Below are 21,989 nucleotides of genomic sequence, written 5' to 3'. Positions count from 1 at the left end.
TGCCATGTGAGACAAGGGCTTTAGTGCCACTCTGACATACCATCATTTTGGGTTTCCCAGCTCAGCACATCATTCGCAGATTTCTTTTTCTTTTTTTTTTTTTTTTTGAGATGAAGTCTTGCTCTTGTTGCCCAGGCAGGAGTGCAGTGGCCTGATTTCGGCTCATTGCAACATCCACCTTCCAGGTTCAAGGGATTCTCCTGCCTTAGCCTCCTGAGTACCTGGGATTACAGGTGTGTGCCCCATGCCCGGCCACTTTTTTTTTTATTATTATTTTTTGTATTTTTAGGAGAGACAGGGTTTCACAATGTTGGTCAGGCTGGTCTTGAACTCCTGACCTCATGATCCACCCGCTTCGGTCTCCCAAAGTGCTAGGATTATAGATGTGAGCCACCGAGCCTGGCTTGGATGCAGATTTCTTTCAGCTCTTGTCATTTCAGTTGAAGAGAGACCATGCGACATTCTAGAGATGGCTGCAGGCAAGCATTTAAAACCTTTGAGAGAACACAGCACATCAGGGAGAGTACTATCATGACTACTGGGGGGATAATACCAATAATTTGGAGTATGGTCTTTACCTAAGGTCCCCACAAACCAGACTTCTTAAGATTAAATAGATCGAAGGATAAGCTAGATAAAGAGTCTACTTACTTAACTAAGCAGTCTCTTCATTAATTCCCCTACCAGTGGATTTCTCCAATAGGCCAAGTGTACCAGCAGCTGGAGAGATACTTCTCTCTTCAGTCAATTCTGTGGGAACTCCATAAGATAATTTAAAGTTTGTTGTATCCTTTACAGTAGAATTTGCTATAGAGGCTATCATGAGGATACATTTCTTTTTTTTTTTTTTTTTTTTTTTTTTTGAGATGAAGTGTTGCTCTGTGGCCCAGGCTGGAGTGCAGTGGCCAGATCTCAGCTCACTGCAAGCTCCGCCTCCCGGGTTCACACCGTTCTCCTGCCTCAGCCTCCAGAGTAGCTGAGACTACAGGCGCCCGCCACCTCACCCGGCTTGTTTTTTGTATTTTTTAGTAGAGACGGGGTTTCACCGTGTTCCCCAGGATGGTCTCGATCTTCTGACCTCGTGATCCACCCATTTCGGCCTCCCAAAGTGCTGGGATTACAGGCTTGAGCCACCGCGCCCAGCCCCATGAGCATACATTTCTAATCATTGCTTCTTTTATTTTAAACCATGGAAGGAAAATCTAACAAATGATGCCCTTCTAGAAGAGTGAAGATCTCCTGGTAATGTTCTCTTTAACCCATGATGTGCGTTAAGAGGATTGATCCGATATTTTGTTTCTGACTGATGTACCATTAAAGTTTCTTACTGACATTGGGCATATCTACCAAAATATAAAGTTATCCACGTATAAGGCTGGCTGTAAGCACATTCTCAAATAAAAGTATACCCCATAAGTGCACATAAGAGACCTCCTTTCCATTTCTATTGTTCACAGAGGCATAAGCAAGAGAAGATATTCAAAGGTAAGTTTCATGATAGTAGAAGTCTTAATCTGTGAACTTCAGAAAAGTTGCTTACATCAAGGACACCATGCTCTTCTGGGAGAAATCTCCCTGGTTAGTTTTACCTTAAGGATTCCAATGGATGTACAGTTCCAAGAGTGTGGAGGGACCCTTCTCAGCCATGAGATGATAACTTAAAGTTCAAGGTCCTTAAGTTTTGCTGTAGTGTGGATGGCAAGGTCAGTTTTTCTTTGATGTTCTCAGAAGATCCAAACCGTAAAAAAGCTTTCGCAGCAAGGCTGCTGTGGCCAGACTGCCTCTCTAGATTCCTCCTCTCTAGGCAAGGCGTCTCTGAAAAAAAGGCAGCAGCCCCAGTCATGGGCTTATAGACAAAACCCCCATCACCCTGGGACAGAACACCTGGGGGAAGGGGCAGTTTCAGCAGACTTAAACGTCCCTGCCTATCCGCTCTTAAGAGAGCAGTGGATCTCCCAGCGCAGTGTTTGAGCTCTGCTAAGGGTCAGACTCCCTCCTAAAGTGGTTTCCTGACCCCTGTGTATCCTGACTAGGAGACATCTCTCAGTAGGGACACCTACTGACAGGAGAGACACCTCATACAGGAGAGTTCTGGTTGGTATCTGGTGGGTGTCGCCCTGGAATGAAGCTTCCAGAGGAAAGAACAGGCAGCAATCATTGCTGTTCTGCAGCCTCTGCTGGTGACACCCAGGCAAACAGGGTCTGGAGTGGACCTCCAGCAAACTCCAGCAGGCCTGAAGCAGAGAGGTTGACTGTTAGAAGGAAAACTAACAAACAGAAAGGAATAGCATGTCCATTCAGAGACCCCATCAGAAGGTCATCAACATCAACAACCAAAGGTGGATAAATCCATAAAGATGCGGAGAAACCAGCACAAAAAGGCTGAAAATTCCAAAAAGCAGAATGCCGCTGCTCCTCCAAACAATCACAAGTCCTCGTCCCCAAGGGAAGAAAAATGGGTGGAGAATGAGTTTGATGAATTGACAGAAGTAGGCTTCAGAAGGTAGGTAATAACAAACGGCTGAGAAGGGTCCCTCCACACTCTTAGAACTGTACATCCATTGGAACCCTTAAGGTAAAACTAACCAGGGAGGTTTCTCCCAGAAACAAAGGTTAGAGGAATTGCTAACTAGATAACCAGTTTAGAGAAGAACATAAATAACCTGATGGAGCTGAAAAACACAGCACAAGAACTTTGGGAAGCACACACAAGTATCACTAGCTGAATCAGTCAAGTGGAAGAAAGGATATCAGACATTGAAGATCACCTTAATAAAATAAAGAGAAAAGACAAGATTAGAGAAAAAAGAATGAAAAGGAATGAATAAAGCCTCCAAGAAATACGGGACTATGTGAAAAGACCAAATCTAAATTTGATTGGTGTACCTCAAAGTGATGGGGGAGAATGGAACGAAGTTTTATAACACTCTTCAGGATATTATCCAGGAGACCTTCCCCAACCTAGCAACGCCGGTCAACATTCAAATTCAGGAAATACAGGGAACACCACAAATATGTTTCTTGAGAAGAACAACTCCAAGACACGTAATTGTTAGATTCATCAAGGTTGAAGTGAAGGAAAACATGTTAAGGACAGCCAGAGAGAAATGTCGGGTTACCCACAAACGGAAGCCTATAAGACTAACAACGGATCTCTCTGCAGAAACCCTACAAGCCAGAAGAGAGTGGGAGCCAATATTCAACATTCTTTAAAAAAAAAAAGAATTTTCAACCCAGAATTTCATATCCAGCCAAAGTAAGCTTCATAGGTGTAGGAGAAATAATCCTTTACAGACAAGCAAATGCTGAGAGATTTTGTCACCACTAGAACTGCCTTACAAGAGCTCCTGAAAGAAGCACTAAACATGGAAAGGAACAACCAGTACCAGCCCCTGCAAAACATACCAATTGTAAAGACCATTGACACTATGAAGAAACTGCATCAACTAATAGACAAAGTAACCAGCTAGCATCATAATGCAAGGATCAAATTTACACATAACAATATTAATCTTACATGTAAATGGGCTAAATGTCCCAATTAAAAGATATAGACTTGCAAATTGGATAAAGACTCAAGACCCATCGGTGTGCTGTGTATACAAGAGACACATGCCACATGCAAAGACACACGTAGGCTCAAAACAAAGGGATGGAGGAATATACACCAAGCAAATGGAAAGCAAAAAAAAGCAGGGTTTACAATCCTAGTCTGTGACAAAACAGACTTTAAACCAACGAAGATCAAAAGAGACAAAGAAGGCCATTACATAATGGGAAAGGGATCAATGCACTCTAGTCACTTCCACTCAACATTGTGCTAGGGGTTCTAGTTAGGGGAATTGGGAAGGAAAAAGAAATAAAAGTCATATCTATTGGAAAGAAAGAAGTAGACCTATCTCTATTTGCAGATGACATAATCTACATAGGAAGTCCTCAAGAATCCCTTAAAAAAAAAAAAAAAAACTACTAACAAACTAATTAAGCAAGTTTGTGTTATATAAGACAAATGTAAAGAAATCCGTTGTATTTCTATACATTAGCAATGAACATCCAAAAAGTGACATTAAGAAAACAATGCTATTTGCAATAGAATAAAATACTTTGGAAAATTTTAACAAAAAAAAGTAAAAATTATACACTGAAAACTCTAAATAATTGTTTAAAAAAAGTTTAAAAAATCTAGATAAGTAAAAGACATCCCATGTTCATGGATAATATTAATATTGTTAAGTCTTTAAGATGCCAATGCCCCACAAATTGTTATGCAGATTCAACATAATCTCTATCAAAATTCTTGCTGCCTTTTTTTTTTTTTTTTTTGGCAGAAATTGACAGGCTGAACTTAAAATTCAAAAATGCATGGGACTCAGAATGGCCTAAACAATTTTGAAAAAGAACAAAGTTGGAGGGCTCACACTTCCCAATTTCAAAACTTACTACAGAGTCATTAAGATAGTGCAATACTGGCTTGTAGATGCATATGTATATTGATAAAATAAAATTGTAAAGCCAGAAAAACAAAAACAAAAACTTTCTTTACCTGGTGAAAACATCCTGTACCATAATAATTTCCTGTTATAACATCAACCTTCTTGCGTGCTAAAGGCTTTTATACAACCAGAAAACATGCATTGAAAATTACAACTGAAATCCCTAAAAAATGTTTAAATGGCCCACCAGCTGACCAAGTATACATAAAATTTTGTTTTCCCAGGAATATGGGACCAAACATTGGATATAAGCTATTTTAGTAATTTTTGTTTGTTTGTTTGTTTGTTTTGTTTTTTTTTTTTTTTTTTGAGACGGAGTCTTGCTCTGTGCCCCAGGCTGGAGTGCAGTGGCGCGATCTCGGCGCACTGCAAGCTCCGCCCCCCGGGGTTCACGCCATTCTCCTGCCTCAGCCTCCCGAGTAGCTGGGACTACAGGCGCCCACCACCTCGCCCGGCTAATTTTCTTGTATTTTTAGTAGAGACGGGGTTTCACCGTGTTAGCCAGGATGATCTCGATCTCCTGACCTCGTGATCCGCCCGTCTCGGCCTCCCAAAGTGCTGGGATTACAGGCTTGAGCCACTGCGCCCGGCCCAGTAATTTGTTAAGTTACCACACAAATGTATTCAATTTCGATTTTTTTATCTTTTCCATGATGAGTCATGGAATGCAGAATTTTTAACAATAAGGCTTTAAAGGTTCAGGAAGGACAAGGTGGCCATCCTGCTGGTTCTCCATGAGTCCATATGCCTAATTAACATTAGAGCCTCTTAAATACCAGTTGATTTTCCAAATTAGGTGCATAGCACTGATAACTAATGGGTTTATCATTAGCACTGATAATTAATGGGGTTATCATAGGTAATGCGACTGAGACTGTGGAGTTTATTCAAATTGTGTATTTAAACAATTTCAGTATCAGCTGGTTTAACATGAAAATCTGACAAAGTATTTTCTTGGTATTTAATTTTTTGTTCTACTTGAGTTAGTAGGTTTATATAACAAAATTTGGTTATTCTGTGATTTCAAATTGTAGCAGGACGGGCCACAGACAAAACCTCTCAGACACCAAGTTGTAGAAGGAAGGGCTTTATTCAGCTGGGAGCATCAGCAAGCTACTGTCTCAAAATCCGAGCTCCCCAAGTGCACAATTTCTGTCCCTTTTAAGGGCTTACAACACTAAAGATATCATATGAAAGGGACGTGATTGATTGAGCAATCTAGGGGATACATGACAGGGGTTTCATGCACTGACAGAAACAGAACAGGGCAGCGAGTTTCACAATGTTCTTCTATACAATGTCTGGAATCTATGAATAACATTGGTTTCTACATTATGAGTTGATTTTTAACTACTGGGTTTAGGCCAGGCAGACCCAGGCCTGGTTTCGGGCCTGGTGCCGGGCTGCCTGTCTTTGGTTTTCTTCCTTATTTTTTTCTTAAAACAGGTACCGAGTATAAAACAATATAAACCAATGTGAGAGGGTCTTTTTCTTTCCTCAAAATAACTTAACATAAGGCTGGGTGCAGTGGCTAATGCCTGTAATTGCACCACTTTGGGAGACTGAGGTGGGCAGATCACCTAAGGTCAGAAGTTTGAGAGCAGCCTGGCCAACATGATGAAACCCCATATCTACTAAAAACACAAAAATTAACTGGACATGGTGGCAGGCACCTTTAATCCAAGCTATTAGGGAGGCTGAAGCAGGAGAATTGCTTGAACCCGGGAAGTGGAGGTTGCAGTGAGCCAAAGTTGTGCCACTGCACACAGCCTAGGCAACAGAGCGAGACTCAAAAAACAAAAGAAATATATATATTAAAAAAAAAACCAGAATAACCATAATTATAATGGATAGCACATATTTAGACATTAGAATTTTAGAAATTCCATACAATTTTGAAATGTATATTAGTATTATTCATCAAAATATAAAGATTGAACATCATTTTGACAATCCCAACTACCTAAGCATGTCACATAATCCTGTTAACCTGTTTTCTGGATGTTTTCAGGGGCCCTCTGATCCTTCCAAAAAGTCAGGCATTAGGAAAGACGATTTTGAAACTGCAGTTTGATTTTGGAATTCCAGATTACCATAAATTATTTTGCCAAAATGATGACTCAGAAATGTTAAAGAAGCAAAACATGTTATTTAAAAAAAATTTACTGTTCTTACACACCTTGCATATAAAACTGTTTCTATAGTCTTAATTGCATGTTACAATGTTGATTCTTAACAATTTAACTTTAATATAAAACCTGGTAAATTATGTTAATTATGTGCTAGGTAATAAGGTCTTATTGTTTCCAGCATAGCTAGGGATGTGGCCAACTCCACATGTCCCCAGGACTTACCTAGCTGGAAAGCAGGCAAGTTAAACAATTCTCAAAACCAAAGAAGCAGCTTATAACCATAAAGCATTTAGCACACCTAATATTTGGACATAATTTAGACCACATGTTTATATTCTGAAGACATTTGTGTTTTACCAATAATTTTTAAAACTGTTTATAAGATTACTAAAGTTATGTGAACTAAAAGGCATTACGCTTTTTACTTATTTAGAACAAAATATTTGATGTAAGCTCATTATTAAACTAATTAATTAAAGCTCTTTGTAGTAATTAAAACATTACAGAGGAGATAAACAGTGACTTTAGTTTGCACAAAGAGGAAGAGGACAGAGATTGATTGGTAAGAAATTCTTAACTTCAAATTCTATTTACAAAAGTACATTCAACATGATTAAAGTATCAAGAAGCCTAAAATCCAAAAAATTAGTTTAAGGTTAAAAGGCTAGTGTGCTCCATTAATTCTTGTAAGCCTGACCAAGACAGCTTAGGAATTCCAGATAAATGGAAAAAAGGGTGACTTGATAGAAATGCAACAGAAAATAACTATTCAAAGAACAAAATAAGAGCCTTCCACAGAAAACTAAAATAAAACCATGTTTTTATATATATATATGTATATATACAAATGCATACTATATATATATATGCATACATAAGCAAAATCCAGAGGAAACAGCAAACAAATGAAAACTAGAAGCAAAATCAAACAGAAAATCAACCCTAAGTTTTTTATATTTAATCTTCCCTGGAGGCTACAGTGTTACCCAGAACCCCCTCAAAAAACCTTGCATAATATTTTATTGCTGATACACAACTAAATGTCCTCAAGTTTATTAATATCATCATTCATCCTGCACAATTCAGAAATTCACTTTAGACACATTTGGAAGAGTTAAAGAAAGAGGAAAGAAACATGAAATGCAGTTTAACAGTCAAAGACAGTTTTTTTTTAGAATAAACCTGAGAGGGGCTTCTGGCTGATTTCGGTCAGGAGGACTTTATCTTACAGACTATAAAAGTATATATTGGTCTTAGGGTAAGGGGGTTTATTACAAGTTTGGAATGTTTCTGTATGGGGGAGAAGTTTATGGCAGGTTTGGAATGTCTCTGGGAGCAGGGGAGGTTATCTTGGGGCTGACATCTTTCCGGCAGTAGGGTGTTATCTCTGGGCTAGCATATCTCTGGATTGGGAGAAGTTTGGAATGTTTCTTGTTGGAGATGTTATTTGTGGTTTATGGTCATGCTGACCTTTGCCGTTAGGCTGATCTTGGTGAATTTTGAAATGAGGTGCTTGTTCATGACGGCGATACTTCTGTTCTGTCAACATGACCAATAAGGACTCCAGTACTGGCACTATCCACATAAAATAGTAAACATAGTGTAAAGCAATGCAAGCATGTTTGTTGAAACTTGGCTCCACACTAAATCCAGCTTCAGGCTTAACTATATGTGAAAAAAAAAAGAACCGTCAAACTGCCAATGCATTTTTTTACAATACTTGTTACTTTACTTTAATCAAGACTAACAGCTTTAACTATGAAAATGTTAATTAGCCAAATGTGTCCAATTCTTTATCAGGTTTTAAAGAATATTTTATTATATAATTTTTCCACATTTTTCTCCCCTACTGAATGGTTCATTACCAATTGTTTCACAAATAACCTTTTCAAATCTGTAATTTGAACTACCTTTTGGATAACTATTGAATTAGACAATTTTTTTTTTTTTTGGTCTCTTTGGAGTCTGGGGAGGTACTAATAACATAATCCTAATAACATAACCTTTCCTGGCACATTTTGTATATAGAATTACATGTTAACTAGAATTCTTACCCTAAAACTTAATGAAACCCTAAAATGCTAAAACTTAATGAAACCCTAAAATGTAAGAAATTCTGAACTATCAGATATGGGCGTTTAGAAATAAGAACAATTCCACAATTTTAGAACATATTTCCCCACATTATAACCCTTTCTTAATTGGAAATGACCCAGATATGAGATGAGCATCAAAAATAACTTTTAAGATATTAATTTACACAAAAAGTTTACCTAAAACATTTATTCCTTTCATTGTACTCAGTTGTTACAGTTTATTGTCATTATTATTATCATCATCATCATTTTCTTGAGACAGAGTCTCACTCTGTCACCCAGGCTGCAGTTCAGTGGTGTGATCTTGGCTCACTACAACTTCTGCCTCCCAGGTTCAAGTGATTTACCTTCCTCAGCTACCCAAGTAGCTGGGATTACAGGTGTCTGCCACCATGCCTGGCTAATTTTTAGTATTTTTAGTAGAGATGGGATTTCACCTTATTAGCCAGGATGATCTCGATCTCCTGACCTCGTGATCCGCCTGCTTTGGCCTCCCAAATGTTACACTTTTATCAGCGGAGACTTGAGACATGAATTAACACATGTAAAATGAAATTGGTTCCATGTGGAAAGGCAGGACAACTCAAAGTGGGGAGAGGGGTTGAGAACTTCCAGGTCACAGGCAGGTGGGAAACAAATGGTCGCATTTTTTTGAGTTTCTGAGTAGCCTTTCTGAGGGAGGCAATCAGATATATATTTATCTTAGTGAGGAGAGGGGTGAGTTTGAATAGAATGGAAGGCAGGTTTGCCCTAAGCATTCCTAGCTTGAATTTTCTTTTTTTTTTTTTTTTTTTTATTGAGATGGAGTCTCGCGCTGTGTCACCCAGGCTGGAGTGCAGTGGCGCGATCTCGGCTCACTGCAAGCTCCGCCTCCCAGGTTCACGCCATTCTCCTGCCTCAGCCTCCGAGTAGCTGGGACTACAGGCGCCCGCCACCACGCCCGGCTAGTTTTTTGTATTTTTAGTAGAGACGGGGTTTCACCATGTTAGCCAGGATGGTCTCGATCTCCTGACCTCGTGATCCACCCGCCTCGGCCTCCCAAAGTGCTGGGATTACAGGCTTGAGCCACCGCGCCCGGCCTCCTAGCTTGAATTTTCTTTTCAACTTAGTGATTTTGGGGAGCCCAAAATATTTTCCTTTTGTAAGTTATTCTCCTTCATCAACAGAAAGCATGCAAACCAAAGACCATTTTGTTCTGGCTGAGTTTATAGTTTTATAACCACCTATGCCAAACACTGACATGTCAAAATATCTAGCAAAGACAAACATAAAATTCAGACAAAATGTATGCTGACAATTCAGAAAGCATTTCTATTTTTATTCTACCAATAATCTGAAAACCAGCTTGTTCAGTAAAGTTATACTTGAGTCACATGAACTTGAAAATTGCTTATACTTATTTACTTAATTTATGAGCACTCTTTTTACTTATAAACCAGTTTGGCAGACACACCATATAATGATAAGTGTATATACTGATTAACACATTAGACCTGTATATACACACATAAACAAAGATCCAATAGCTTAGAACATTAGCCATGAGACAGCGACATAAGCTTGCTGATTTTACTCTGTTTGCCCTAACAGATAATTCAGTGAAGTCTGTGAACCAATATTTCTGGTAAAGGAGTCTCCATGGCAGATTTTTAAAGGCCAAACCTCCCCAGACTTCAAAGAATACTGGGGCCAAACAACACCAAATGAGAGTGTCACACATTAACCAGGCACCTTGCTTAAGACAGCAGTACAAAAGCCTGGATACATGCAATGTCATCCCACTTTCCCATTCAACTGTGAGCTCCAGGTTCCAAATAATATTGGGGACAAGCAGTATCGCAACTCAGAAAATTTTAAGGAGGGCTTAGTACTAGACCTCTCTAGTACTCTGCCAAGAGTCTCTCCTTTGGAGATGTTGAGGTCTGAAGAATTCCGGCCGGGCGCTGTGGCTCAAGCCTGTAATCCCAGCACTTTGGGAGGCCGAGGCGGGCGGATCACGAGGTCAGCAGATCGAGACCATCCTGGCTGACACGGTGAAACCCCGTCTCTACTAAAAAATACAAAAACTAGCCGGGCGAGGTGGCGGGCGCCTGTAGTCCCAGCTACTGGGGAGGCTGAGGCAGGAGAATTGCGTGAACCCGGGAGGCGGAGCCTGCAGTGAGCTGAGATCCGGCCACTGCACTCCAGCCTGGGCGGCAGAGCGAGACTCCGTCTCAAAAAAAAAAAAAAAAAAAAAAAAAAAAAAAAAAAAAAGAATTCCCCTGCCTGTGCATCCCCCAGGGGGCTCCAATCTTAGAGTCAGACGTCTCTGACCTTAGGAGTATACCAGTGCCAGTTGCATGTTTTCCCTTTAGAGCGAGGGAGGAAGAGTTTTTATTTCTACAACCAGTTATAAGGAGAAGGCCTGGAAATTATTGCCAGGCCAACTCAAAATTACAAAGTTTTCCAGAGCTTTGATAGCTTCTAAGCTCTATATCTAAATGTAAGTGTGCAGTCATCTAAAGATACACGTGATTACTTCTTTTAATCTATAAGCAAGGTCTGAGTCCTGAAGACCTTCCTCTGGAGTCTCAGCAAGTTTACTTAATCTCAGTGGGTATAGGTGCTGGGGTGATTACACTTGTTTCCTGCTAAATCATAAAGGTTTGGGAAGATCCTTCAGACCCCCTAATAAACTTGTTTGTGGAGGCCTGAGGAGTTTCTTCAGACTCCCATTAAAACCTGTTTAATTATGCTTTTAAGGTTCAGGAAAGGCCTGGGAAAAACTCTTGGTGGACTTTTGTTGCATTCCAGCCTTTGTATAAGGACATTGGTTTTTTCAGCTTTTAATATTTAACTTAACCCCTCAGTCAGTGCTGAAAGTGTGGTTATAGAGGCCTGCATTAGTGAGACCTGGCCTGCCACATTACCACACCCCTTAGCCTGTTTGGCTAAGGCTCTTTCAACACACTGAGGCCACGTGAAAAGTGAAAACGCATGCCTGGCACAGAATAAGTGCTCAGTAAACACATCAATTTGTTACTGTTTGGAAGGAAGCTTTATCATCCAATATCTGATTTAAGGTAAAAGCGTTTATTGCCAAGTTGTTACATTTTCTTATACCTTGATCATTTTGAAATTATGCATATGGCATTATTCAACTAAGAGAGTGTGAAAGGAAAAATAAATGTTGGAACCCCCAAATCACTAGGCCAAAGGGAAACGGCAAGCTGGGAACTGTGGCAGGCAAACCTGAGATGAGAATAAGACAGTTACAAAGCTAAAAAACGGCTAAGGCCGGGCGCGGTGGCTCAAGCCTGTAATCCCAGCACTTTGGGAGGCCGAGATGGGCGGATCACGACGTCAGGAGATCGAGACCATCCTGGCTAACACCGTGAAACCCCGTCTCTACTAAAAATACAAAAAACGAGCCGGGCGAGGTGGCGGGCGCCTGTAGTCCCAGCTACTCGGGAGGCTGAGGCAGGAGAATGGCGTAAACCCGGGAGGCGGAGCTTGCAGTGAGCTGAGATCCGGCCACTGCACTCCAGCCTGGGCTACAGAGCAAGACTCCGTCTCAAAAAAACAAACAAACAAACAAACAAACAAAAAAAAAAAAACCGGCTACATAGGGCTGGGTGCAGTGGCTCGCGCCTGTAATCCCAGCACTTTGGGAGGCTGAGATGGGTGGATCACGAGGTGGGGAGATTGAGACCATCCTGGCTAACATGATAAAACCCCGTCTCTACTAAAAATACAAAAAAAAAAAAAAAAAAAAAAAAAAAATTAGCCAGGCATAGTGGCGGTGCCTGTAGTCCCAGCTATTTGGGAGGCTGAGGAAGGAGAGTGGCGTGAACCCGGGAGGTGGATCTTGCAGTAAGCCAAGATCGTACCACTGCACTCCAGCCTGGGTGACAGAGCAAGACAGACTGTCTCAAAAAAAAAAAAAAAAAAAAAGCTACATAGATTCCTCACATTTGTGCCAAAAGAGAAATTCATTGTGGACCTCAAAGTCTTTTTTTCTGAGACGGAGTCTTGCTCTGTCACCCAGGCTGGAGTGCAGTGTTGTGATCTTGGCTCACTGCAACCTCTACCTCCCACGTTCAAACAATCATCCTGCCTCAGCCTCCTGAGTAGCTGTGACTACAGGCGCGTGCCACCATGCCTGGCTACTTTTTTGTATTTTCAGTAGAGACAGGGTTTCACCGTGTTAGCCAGGATTGTCTCGATCTCCTGACCTCATGATCTGCCAGCCTCTACTATGAGCTTTCATTTTTGTCACTACATGAAGGCCTTGACTGCTAGCATCCTTATAATTTGATAAGGCCATGATTTCCCACGCTTCCCATTCCATGAACTTTAATGATGAACTGGAGGCTGGGTTGGGTTTTTGTCCTTAGCCGGTTCAGTAGGATAACGGGAGAATAAGAAAAGGTTTACGCCTTCTGAAACATGCGCAAGTCTGCTTTGAGCTGCATCACACGTAGGAATCAGAGACCACACCTGGAACAAATTTAAAAAAAAAGTCCTTTCCCCTTCTGGGCAGTACAATTGAAAATTCCCATTTACTCCTTGGCATTCAGGTAACACCAGGGAGTGATCCTAGCCAATTGCCCTCAATTTCCAAGGAGCTACTAGGAAATAGCCACTGAAAGACTGAAAAAAGAAAAGGAAAAAAAATCTGAAAAAGACCCAGATACCTTAAACAAACTGAGCAGTGGTGATTTGGTGCCTCCACAGGGAAACCCCTAGTTTCACTGCCCACAGCCAGAAACCTGCAGTTGACTCTGTGTTTAGGCGCTGCCCACCAAGGGTCTCATATTGGAAAGGGCAGAGGTTCTGAGGTCTAGTACTAAGCCCTCCTTAGAATTTTCCCAAAGTGCTGGGATTACAGGCATGAGCCACCATGCCCAGCCATGCACCTCAAGAGCTTTACTCCAAAGCAGTTCTGTTTAATTTCACCCTGGCAATGTAGCTCATCTTCATAGATGTAGGACAGAAAGTCCTCCATCTTCACATCTGCAACAAATGCATATCTCATTGCTTCCTCTGCTACACTGTTTATGTAAAAATGCAGACTCACTGAGCCAGACTATGATAGTAACTGAGTATTCCTCTACCCCTCCTGTGTGGTTTTTTTTCTTTTTTTTTTTTGAGACAGAGTTTTCCAAGTGATTCTCCTGCCTCAGCCTCCTGAGTAGCTGGGATTACAAGCATATGCCACCATGCTGGGCTAATTTTTGCATTTTTAGTAGAAAAAGGGTTTCTCCATGTTGGTCAGGCTGGTCTCGAACTCCCAACCTCAGGTGATCCATCTGCCTTGGCTTCCCAAAGTGCTGGGATTACAGGTGTGAGCCACCTACCCGGCGTCCAGCCTTTCTCTTACACTTAAATTGTGTATTTAGTGAAAGACTGATCAGAGACCCAAAAGAATGCAACCATTCATCTCTTACGACATCAAACTCTACCTCCCCACTGCCCCAACCCCCCACCAACCCACCCCAAACTCGTGCACCATATACATCTTGCATACATTCACTGAAGTCTCTTGTCTTCCTAAAATGTATGAAATCAACCTGTGCACCGGCCACCTTAGGCACATTTTGTCAGGACCTGGTGTGGCATCTTTAACCTTGCAAAATAAGCTTTCTAAATTGAGACCTGTGTCAGGTACTTTGAGTTCACCAGAGACACAAAGCAAACTGGGTTAATATATTTAACTTACTCCTACTAAGTGTTCAAAGCCTTCTCATTCTCAAAAGCTCCGAGGAGCAGCAGACAGTCAGGAACCCTCTCTGTTTAACAGAAGTGTAAACAAATTCTCACAGTAGAGTTTGGTGTAAGCCTGGATAGAGAGGATTTCATACATATATCTATGAAAACTCACCGTCATCTGAGACACTTCATCTATCCCCATGCCCACATATGTATTTGACTAAGAATCTTCTGAAAATGATCCAGTCAGAAAAGTCTGTGTTAGTCAGAAAGCAGTATTCTGCACTATTCTATCTGGATGAGTGAATGCATTATTTGGGAGAACAACAAGAATGGAAAAGAATAGAAAACTGAGTGTGGAGCTGTCTGCTACCAAGAGTGGGAGGAATCAGCCCAATTAAGTGTAAGGGCTCTCCTTGGGCTGTCCAGAACAAGAACTGAAATCAGCAAGGAGACCTGAGAAATGGCAAAAGGAATCTAGGAATTTTGGAATAGAAGAGGTGAATCCTGTTACAGCACAAATAGTATGGAGTCCAAATCTATTCCAGCCTGCTCTCAGGACAGCTGGCACATACACTACCTGAAGCCTTGAGTCAAGGAATTGAATGCAAAAACAAACAAAACAAAACAAAAAAACACTTCAGGTACTGTTATGTGCTTACAAATTGGTAAAGACGATGGATCTTATGTTGTGTTCTTGCAACAGTTAAAGGAAAAGCAAAGCCAGGAAGTGATGACAGTCCCAGCACTGTGGGAGGCTGAGGTGGGAGAATTCCCTCGAGCCCCGGGAAGTCGAGGCTGCAGGGAAGCTGGGCGACAGAGGGAGACCCTGCCTCATTCAAAAAGACAAGAAAAGAAAGAAAAGAAAAGGAAAAAGAAAAGAAACACTCAGAAAGGAACACAAGAAACTTTTGGAGGTGATGGAGATGTTCATTACCTCGATTGTGATGGTGGTATCGTGGGTTTTACGCCTACGTCCAAACTCGTCAAATTGTACACATTGAGGAAATGCAGCTTCATTTGGCTGTTTTAAAATTTTATTTATTATTATTATTATTAGTAGTATTATTATTATTGAGAAGGAGTCTCACTCTGTCACCCAGGTTGGAGTGCAGTGGTGCGATCTCGGCTCATGGCAAACTCCGCCTCCCGGGTTCACGCCATTCTCCTGCCTCAGCCTCCCGAGTAGCTGGGACTACAGGCGCCCGCCACCACGCCCGGCTAATTTTCTTGTGTTTTTAGTGTTAGCCAGGATGGTCTTGATCTCCTGACTTCATGATCTGCCCGCCTCTGCCTCCCAAAGTGCTGGGATTACAGGCGTGAGCCACCGCTTCCGGCTTGGCAGGTTGTGTTTTGTATATCAATTCTGTCAGGCGGACGCGCGTGAAAAATTCCACCTCAATAAAGCTGTGACTACACACACGCGTGCGCAGTGCAACTTACATAGCCGAGTGTGAATTGTTTTGGAGGTTTTACGACATGCACAGAGCTGTGCATCCATCATGACGAGCTAATCCAAAGCAAGGTATTCAACTTAAAATTCACATGCCATAAAATCTATCATTTCAATGTTTACAATACAGACGATTTTAGTACATTCCCAAACCTGTGAAACTGGCCCCAATCCAGAACAACGAATGATTTGTCTCTGACCCAAATCATGATGTTGCAGTCACAGCATGTCACAGTCACAAGGACTCACATACGTTATTTCTTACCATTGGCATTTTTTAAGGCTCCTAAATCGTGCTCTTTCAGGGCTTTTGCTAAATATTTTGAAGGTCGGTGACAGATAAGTTAAAGAGTGCAAACTGCGTCCTCCCAACTCAGCCGACCTGACGCAGGGGAGGCACAACAAAAAGTCCTGCGGCATAACTGACACCTGTAAATCAGTATCAGAAACTTAAAATACTAAAAAATTCAGTTCCAGGCTGTGAACTCTATAGCGGAAGAATAAGAAACCGGAACTGAACTTCTCACTCATCTGACTTCCTGCGGGTTACGACCACAGAGTTTCGTTGCACCGGAAAGGAAGAGGTTCTCTTCCGTCGCAGGCTTTCGCCATGGTAAGACTGATACGCCCGAACTCCGAATATATCTGCCTCCATCCTTTGAAAAAGGGCCGTTCCACCTTGGCAGTGTTTCGCTTTTTGGTCGCCCCTACTTGGTGGGTGGGAACGGTGCTGGTACTGCTTCAGGAAACCCAATTTGGAGAGCGGAGGTCTCAGAAGTGTGCGTCTAGTTGACCTCGGCCTGGGGGCCGGCACAAGAGTCCTTCCTTGAGGAGCCCGGCAGTGGCTTTTTACCCGTATTAGCTTATTTCCACACGTTGAAGCAGTCTGAGATTCGCTTGGAGGGCACTGTGGATGTTTTCGACGTGATAGGGAGACGCGCGGTTTTCAAAGGTCTGTACTTTACGCGGTCTCTGTTCTGGGGTCTGGCAGGAAGTAATATTGGCTCAAAACGGGGCGTGAGTATGGGCTGGGCGATCTTTTCTCCTTGGATGAGGTATTACCCGTTAGCGGTTCCTGCAGCTGAAAATGAGGACGTTTTACTGTCAGCGGAGACGAATTTCTCTGAGTTTGGTGTCCTTTTCAGGCCCGGGGCCCCAAGAAGCACTTGAAGCGTGTTGCAGCGCCGAAGCATTGGATGCTTGACAAACTAACGGGTGTATATGTGAGTATAACTTCATTTTTTTTTTTTTTTTTACTCGAGTACATGCTAAATACCTGTGGCTTGGTATTTCTTGGGACCGGGGTTTGCTTATTTGTTATGTGGAATTTTCGTTGGTAAAGATTTTCTGCACCCGGAACTTGTCCTTGCACTTTTCTGTGCAACAAAGGGCCAGAATATTACGTCCTGGTGGTCTCCTTTGCTGTTTGAGCTCCCCACTTTAGAGGGCACTTGCTGAGGCCAGAGCCGGGTGGGTTAATGAATGTGTCCAATTTCACGTAAGAAAGGAGTTCAGTGAGAGTCCACTGAGTCCCCATTAATAAATGTTTAATTTAAAGTTACCCTTGATTTTAGAGAGTGGAGTAACTGCTTTTTATGTTGAGCCCGAGGTACTGGTTTAGCAGTAAAGGCTACAGGAACCCCCGAAACAAGGGCAAGAAATTGTGTGAGAAACGCTGGATGCTCTTGAAGTGAACGTGAAGACCTGGCAGGATGAGAGCAGTATACTTAGATGCACGGGAGGCAAACATCTCACAAGGAGACTAGGCAATTTCCACATTGGTGGTGTGGTGACATTGGGAGAGAGTGGTTGAAGCCATAAAGTCTTGGTCTTCTGAGACTGAGAGGAGTCAGTGTGAAGAAGACAGAACCGAGGTGCCTAAGATGCCAACAGTTTTTTTGATTGGGAATAAATGTGGGGCATCCTTAAGAGACTGTATCTTCCCCTGAGGGTCTACAGCCATATAGGAGGCACTTGGTAACTAGCTTGATTTGGCCTTTTCTTCGTACAGTTTGAACTCTGAACACAGTAGTAGAGGCTTGTCTTCCTTGTCCTGATATTTTCGGAGACAACCTAGGCCATGTGTTGGCTGGGGACCTGGATTTGCAACCTGTCCTTGTCAGTTTCTGCTTCCAAGTGCTGCCTCTGCTACTGTCGACTACTATCTGACCTCCCTGGTTGGGCCATTGTTTTCTCTATTGTTATGTGGATGAGCAAGGCACTTTAAGAAGACTTGTTGGGAACTTAGTCCCTTAGTCTTGTGGGCTCCTCTCGTTTTCCCCTTGGCATTGATGAATGTGTGTGGTTAATGATTGCTAGTCCCTTTTAAGAGGGACAAAACTAAAGAGGGATCTGTAGAAGCAGCTTGAAGAACAGTCTCCATTAGAAGGGATTCCTGTGTGATCCAAGCTTAAGAGATAATTGGGGAGTGATGTTCAAGACAGACATTGATTGAGGCTTTTGTAGGTACTGGCAGTAGATATCCAAAGGACAGTATAACACTGAAATTGCAAGATTATAGGTTACAGGATTTGTTGCAGTATGATTTTGATGACACTGAAGCCAGCAAGCAGCCAAGAAAGGAAGAACGCACATTGGGTGTTATGGGGTAGTCCAGCAACATCGGCAGGACTTGTGTGGAACTTTGAAGCCTGGAATGGTGAGAGAGTAGTAGAATATGTCTTCGTAGGGTTTTGGGTAAAGTATAAGCTACACTGGAGATACATGGGGTGTAGTGTTGTGTTCAAGGGAGGTTTGAGGAGGCAGTACCAGTGGCAGTGGTGCTTGGGGCAGGGCAAAATGGGGAGATTGTTGTGAGGCTGGATTTGGGGAAGGAAGGGGCATGAAATGGAATTTCCATGATTGGAGACATGACCTTCCTAACAAGACAGACCTCTCTAAATTGATGAAATAATTGCCCTCTTGTATTCCTCTTCCCCGCAACAAGTTAAGTTCAGCTGAACTTATGCAGAGCTAAGATCTGATTCCATAAGGACCTGGTTACATAGATCAGGTTACCTGCCCTTGTTTTTTACAGGCACCTCGTCCATCGACAGGTCCCCACAAGCTGAGGGAATGTCTTCCCCTGATCATCTTCCTCAGGAATAGACTCAAGTATGCGTTGACTGGAGATGAGGTAAAGAAGATATGTATGCAACGCTTCATCAAAATTGATGGCAAGGTTCGAGTGGATGTCACATACCCTGCTGGATTCATGGGTAAGGAAAGAGCTCTTTATTTTGAAGAAGGAATGGGTTGAGAGAAAGACAAGGTGTAGGGCTTTCATGTTGCCAGTGATAAAACCGGACACTGAACTTTTGATTTGTACAGAAGTTACTGCTGGTCCTTTCAGAAGGAGAATGAGGGATAGGGAGAGGAGTGGCAAGGCTGAAGTGAAAAGCAGGAAAGGGGTGGTCACTGTAAATGGGATGAGACAAGCAGTGGCTGCTAGCTGGTGTGTTATCAAAGTTAGGCTCCTACCCTCGCGTCAGAGGTTGGGAGACAGAGCAGCTGTCCTTAGGTGTTGGCTGGAACAAACAGTAAATTCTTGTGGCAGCCTTGAGTTTTCTCAGGTAGGCACTTTGAGGGGGATTGGGCTCCTCTTGAGCTTTTAGAAGCCATGTTAGTGTTGAGGTCTTCATAGGCCAAGGTTGAAGCTTAGCCAAGAAGAGGGCCCAGAGGAATCTGGCTAATGATTGGTCGAGGAGAGACTCTTTGTCAGTCAACAGAGTTTTGGCTCTGTCTTCCCACTTTGTTGATGACTTAACTATTCTGCATCTCCAAGGATGGATTTGCAGCTTGGTTTGGGGGGGTGGAGTGGAGGAGGGGCAGAAGGGTCACACACCTCTAGGGAAAAAGTGTACTGAGAGGGGAGGTAGGGAAAGGCGCTAAGGAATTCTGACCTAGTGGTTAGTTCACCATTTTAATGGTGAAAGGCTCAATTTAGCGTACTGTTGTTCCAAAAGCAGGGGGATGATTAGTTTATCAGATGTGGATGCTACCAAGTGGATGGGGTTCCAGGCCAGACTTTCCCAGGATGCAGCCACTGAATTAGAAAAGACAGACCTTCCTTTTCTTACTTTCCTTCCTTCTTTTTTCCCCCCCCCATCTTGCTTTCTTCCTCAAAACCCCAAATCCCGAGTGAGGCAGGACTCCTGATAAGTCATAGAGGGAGTAAAGGGGGCCAGGCCATTGACTGCTGACCCTTGAGTCTTGCTTGCTTAAATGTGAGTTCTGCTTGTTCATTTGGTTTCCTGGTATGTGTGGGTGTGCTCATGTGTGTTTTCTCCTCAGGATCCTAAGTGCATTAACCCAGAACACAGTCTCAAGTAGCCATTGCATAAGAACATAGGAAGCAGTAGAGCAGCCTTATTTGTATTCACTTTCTTTTGCTGGATGACATGTATTGGGACAGGAGCAGGCTTTGGTTTCGTTCAAGCACCCCCATCAAGTGCTGGGTACTCCTAGCCTGCTAAAATGTTCTCAGGTTCAACCTGGCATAGAGTGTTCCTGCTGTGCAGGCAAAAGAAAGTTTGTGTTAACAATGTTCTGTATACCTCTTTGTGATCAGATGTCATCAGCATCGAGAAGACAGGTGAACATTTCCGCCTGGTCTATGACACCAAGGGCCGTTTTGCTGTTCACCGCATCACAGTGGAAGAGGCAAAGGTATGTTGTGCAAATTAAGTGAGGTTTGTAATTTCCAGACGCTAGGTCTGTTACCACGGTTGTCAGAGGGTGTTTAGGCCAGATTCTGGGAGTATTTCCTATCTCTGCTTGTTCATCTGGTTTTTTAATCCAGGCACGTAGGTGCCACTGATGGAAGGTAATGGATTTTTCACATGAGACTGTTTTAGAAGCAGGATACGAGTAAGCAGTTCTCTGAAGGACAAGGTGTTTCTGTACAGGAAGGGTCTGTGGTATTGGAACCAGGAAGGCCTGGGTACAAATCCAGACCCTTGTCATTCATTCATTATGTAACTGCAGGCAATAGTCCATAGAACCTTTTTTAAGTCTTTTGTTTTCTTTGTAAACAGTGGTAATAACGCTTTCTTGCCAGCTGTCTGTGACTATGTTAGTAGTAGTGCTGCCTCGCACTTACTAGACGTAGAAGATTATTGACTCCCTAATGTCTGCCTCAGCCCTTAAAACTCCCTCTTCCCTCCCCAGATTTAATGGCTGAAGTTTCAAGGAAACTTTCACAGGAGCTCCTTTCTGTGTGTACAGGACTTTCCATTTTTCTGTGTAGGGAAGACCTCTTTGGAAACCACAGTCACCCCTCAGTCATCCATTCCTCTTTTTCCTGAATTTAGGGTCGTGGGATGACTTTGTTTTTCACATAACCAAATCACCTTTACAGTGACTAGATGCCATCTGAATATGAGATACATTCTGTAAGTGAATCACAACATGTTTTATTGGATGTTGTTTCCACTTAGTTTAACCGGCTTGCCTTTTTCTCTGTATACTTCTTTGGAACACATTAGAGTCCCTACAGGAATTGACAAATACTTTCATCTCTGAATAGTTACTTAATTGATCAGTTGTTTGGTTGTTTCTGACTTCTTTGGTCATGTCCCTTGATAGACTCTATCCTGTTTTTGTGGATTGCTCCCACAGGCAGTGCTTTGTTTTAGATGGTAGTAGTAGGCCTTGAATCCTGCAGGGTGTTCAGTCGTGCAGGCTGTCACGTTCTGTTGTACATAAAAGCTAGAAAGCATGGGGGAAATCTTAAATCTGATGACCGGTTTCTGCTTTTGTAAGGAATTTGGATCTCAAGAGACAACGCACATTGGTAGTCCCTGTGAATTTTTAAGTAGGGAGAGGTGGAGTGGGACAAGGAGATACTTGTGGGACAAGGAGTGTTGTCATACCTAGTAGTTGCCCTAACGGATTGGCCAGCCACTGTGTAAAAATGGTTATCCTGGGTTAGGGTACGGGCCTTACCCTTGTATAACAGGTGAGAGACTTGGGGAAGTTTTAGTTGAGCTTATTTGTTTGCTGATTGTTTCTTGAGCACTTGGAAGGGAGCATTCCTTATTACAAACCCAGGTTAGCTTGGCTTGAGCCAAGAGTTGAAGGACACAGTGAGTTCACAGTGGAGAATCACAGGCTCCTGGTTGTC

General features: G+C 42.5%; 1 protein-coding gene across 1 annotated transcript in view; it reads left to right on the top strand.

Annotated features, from left to right (window-relative positions):
- The window catches only part of RPS4Y1 (ribosomal protein S4 Y-linked 1), a 381,935-nt gene that overhangs the window by 340,474 nt on the left and 19,472 nt on the right, over nucleotides 1–21,989 (top strand). The window contains exons 2-5 of the mRNA XM_050777741.1: nucleotides 16,452–16,478; nucleotides 17,011–17,088; nucleotides 18,903–19,083; nucleotides 20,436–20,533. Coding sequence (XP_050633698.1) covers nucleotides 16,476–16,478; nucleotides 17,011–17,088; nucleotides 18,903–19,083; nucleotides 20,436–20,533 — 360 coding nt within the window. The 5' untranslated portion in view covers nucleotides 16,452–16,475. The remainder of the gene's footprint in view (nucleotides 1–16,451; nucleotides 16,479–17,010; nucleotides 17,089–18,902; nucleotides 19,084–20,435; nucleotides 20,534–21,989) is intronic.

This window comes from Macaca thibetana, chromosome Y (assembly GCF_024542745.1).
Source record: "Macaca thibetana thibetana isolate TM-01 chromosome Y, ASM2454274v1, whole genome shotgun sequence".
Classification (NCBI taxonomy): Eukaryota; Metazoa; Chordata; class Mammalia; order Primates; family Cercopithecidae; genus Macaca; species Macaca thibetana.
The sequence above is the reverse complement of the archived record's forward strand: the minus strand, read 5'-3'. Positions and strand labels throughout refer to the sequence as shown.